This window comes from Palaemon carinicauda, chromosome 22 (assembly GCF_036898095.1).
Source record: "Palaemon carinicauda isolate YSFRI2023 chromosome 22, ASM3689809v2, whole genome shotgun sequence".
Lineage (NCBI taxonomy): Eukaryota > Metazoa > Arthropoda > Malacostraca > Decapoda > Palaemonidae > Palaemon > Palaemon carinicauda.
In genome coordinates, this window is record NC_090746.1 from 67,950,668 (window position 1) to 67,953,167 (window position 2,500).

A 2,500-nucleotide genomic window follows, 5' to 3' on the forward strand; every position below is an offset into this window, starting at 1 on the left:
TTTTATTTGTAGGTGGTTTGGGATATGGTATGGGACAAAGATAATCAGCAACTTTTATTCAATTTCAATTGGCTTTCCTCATTTTTAGAGGCTCCCTAGCCCCGTTTAGGTCAAAGGGAAGGGGAGAAGGTGGGAGGGGAGGAGGCATCCTTCTCATAAGAACCCACTGGCTCCCGTCGTTCAGTTGGAGAGAAAGAGGTACAGTAGTAAGTCCCGACGAGTAGAAGGGCTTGGGAAGGAATGGGGAAAAGTTTAGTTAGAGATATTTGTATAGGAGTAAAAAACTTCTTTTGTAGTTTGAGCTTAAGTTTTTAGGGTGATCAATAGTATGAAGTTTCATCTTGAGTAATAGAGTGCTGAAAAAGAGAAATTGGTTAGCGGATGTGAATGGTAGAGAAAAGGTGGAATAAACATTCCTGTACCCCAAAATATTAGAGCAAATTATAAAAGTAAAATTTTGATTATGTGTTATAGTCAAGGAGATGTCTGGTCCACATTTGAGAGCCGCTGATGAGTCTCATAGCGTTGTTTTGTTCAACTTCTAGAGAGGGTTTTTGAGTTCCAGTCAGTGAGGTGAGTGTGGGTGCGGCATAGTCGACGTGGGATCGAATTGCTTGAATGTAGAATAGTCTTAGAGGCTGTTTGATACTCTTTGTTTGTGGGAGGTCATTCGTTTTATGGTTGAGACGAAATTTTGTTTTTCATCTCTCAGCCATAAAACGAATGACCTCCCTCAAACAAGGAGTATCAAACAGCCTCTTAAGACCCACTCGTTATATTGTGGAAATTAAACAGATTGGGGCATACCAACAAGCCAATGAACTCCACTGATTGACGAAATTTCTGTTTAATTCTCCCAGGTAAAGGGGTTGGTGCTCCACTGATTAGATATTTCAATTTAATCTAAAATAATATTTTTCCCTTATAAAGAGGTGAGGAAATTTATGGTTTTATTTTATGGAAATTCAGCAGAGTATGGATACCAACTAGCCATTTTATTCTCTCAGTTAAAGGTCTTAGTTCTTCGCTGATTAGATATCTCAATTTAATCTAAGAAAACATTTTTTCCCTTATAAAGAGATGAAAAAATGTGTTGTTTTGTGGAAATTCACCTGAGTGGGATATACCAACTAGCCATTTTACTCTCCCAGGTAAAGGGGTTAGTACTCTTCTGGTTAGATATCTCAATTTAGTCTAAAATAATTTTTTTCCCATATAAAGAGATGAAGAAACCTATGTTATTTTGTGGACATTCAGCAGAGTGGAGCACACAAACTAGCCTTTTAATTCTCCCAGTTAAATGGCTTAGTTCTTCACTGATTAGATGTCTCAATTTATTCTAAATCAATATTATTTTCTCCATGCAGAGATTAAGAAAGTTCTTGAAAGCATCTTTTGGTTACCATTCCATCATCATTATTCTTCTACCGGACAGATACGGACGTCGGATCTCATTTCTTGTGTGTCTGGCCATCGAACAGGTGTTTGGGTTCATCACTGCTTTTGCCCCCACCTTTTGGGTATGGACCACCTGTCGCTTCCTCGTGGGATTAACTGTACCTGCCATTTACCAAATCCCATTTATTATCTGTAAGTAGCTCACTCTTTGCTGTAACTGGTTTAATTTTTGCAAAGGTCTGTACAAGTTTTGGTGCTATTTGTAATATACTTATATGCTACTTTATTAGTTGATTTTCATCAGAAGGCTAAAGTTTATTATTATTATTATTATTATTATTATTATTATTATTATTATTATTATTATTATTATTATTATTATTATTATTATTATTATTATTATTATTATTCCATTTTATCTATCTTTGAAAATAGCAGCCATTCCCAAAAACTCATACTGAAATTCTGCATTTATCATAATCTTCAAGGCTGATAGTGCATCGCTTTAGATAACCTACAGATACATATTCTGCTTGTAAATATATATGCGCACATACATAAACGTATATTATACAATATACACATATGCACACACTTTTATATATATATATATATATATATATATATATATATATATATTATATTTATAGATAGATAGATAGATAGATAGAAGGTAGGTACTGTATATACAAATATGTAATATATATATATATATATATATATATATATATATATATATATATATATATATATACACATATATATGTGTGTGTGTGTGTGTGTGTGTAGATAGATAGATAGTTAAAAGATAGCTACTGTATATACAAATATGTAATATATGTGCATATATATATATATGTGTGTGTGTGTGTTTGTATATATATTACATATTTGTATATACAGTATCTATCTTTCGATCTATCTATCTATCTATTTATCTATCTATCTATCTATCTATCTATATATATATATATATATATATATATATATATATATATATATATATATACTGTATATATATATATATATATATATATATATATATACTGTATATATATATATATATATATATATATATATATATATAGATGTGGGTATGTAT

At 31.4% G+C, this 2,500-nt stretch overlaps 1 protein-coding gene across 1 annotated transcript in view; it reads left to right on the forward strand.

Moving 5' to 3' along the window:
• Positions 1 to 2,500, forward strand: part of LOC137616126 (carcinine transporter-like) — a 40,258-nt gene that overhangs the window by 23,300 nt on the left and 14,458 nt on the right. Inside the window, 1 exon segment of the mRNA XM_068345802.1 lies at positions 1,436 to 1,590. Within this exon segment, the coding sequence (XP_068201903.1) occupies positions 1,436 to 1,590 (155 nt within the window).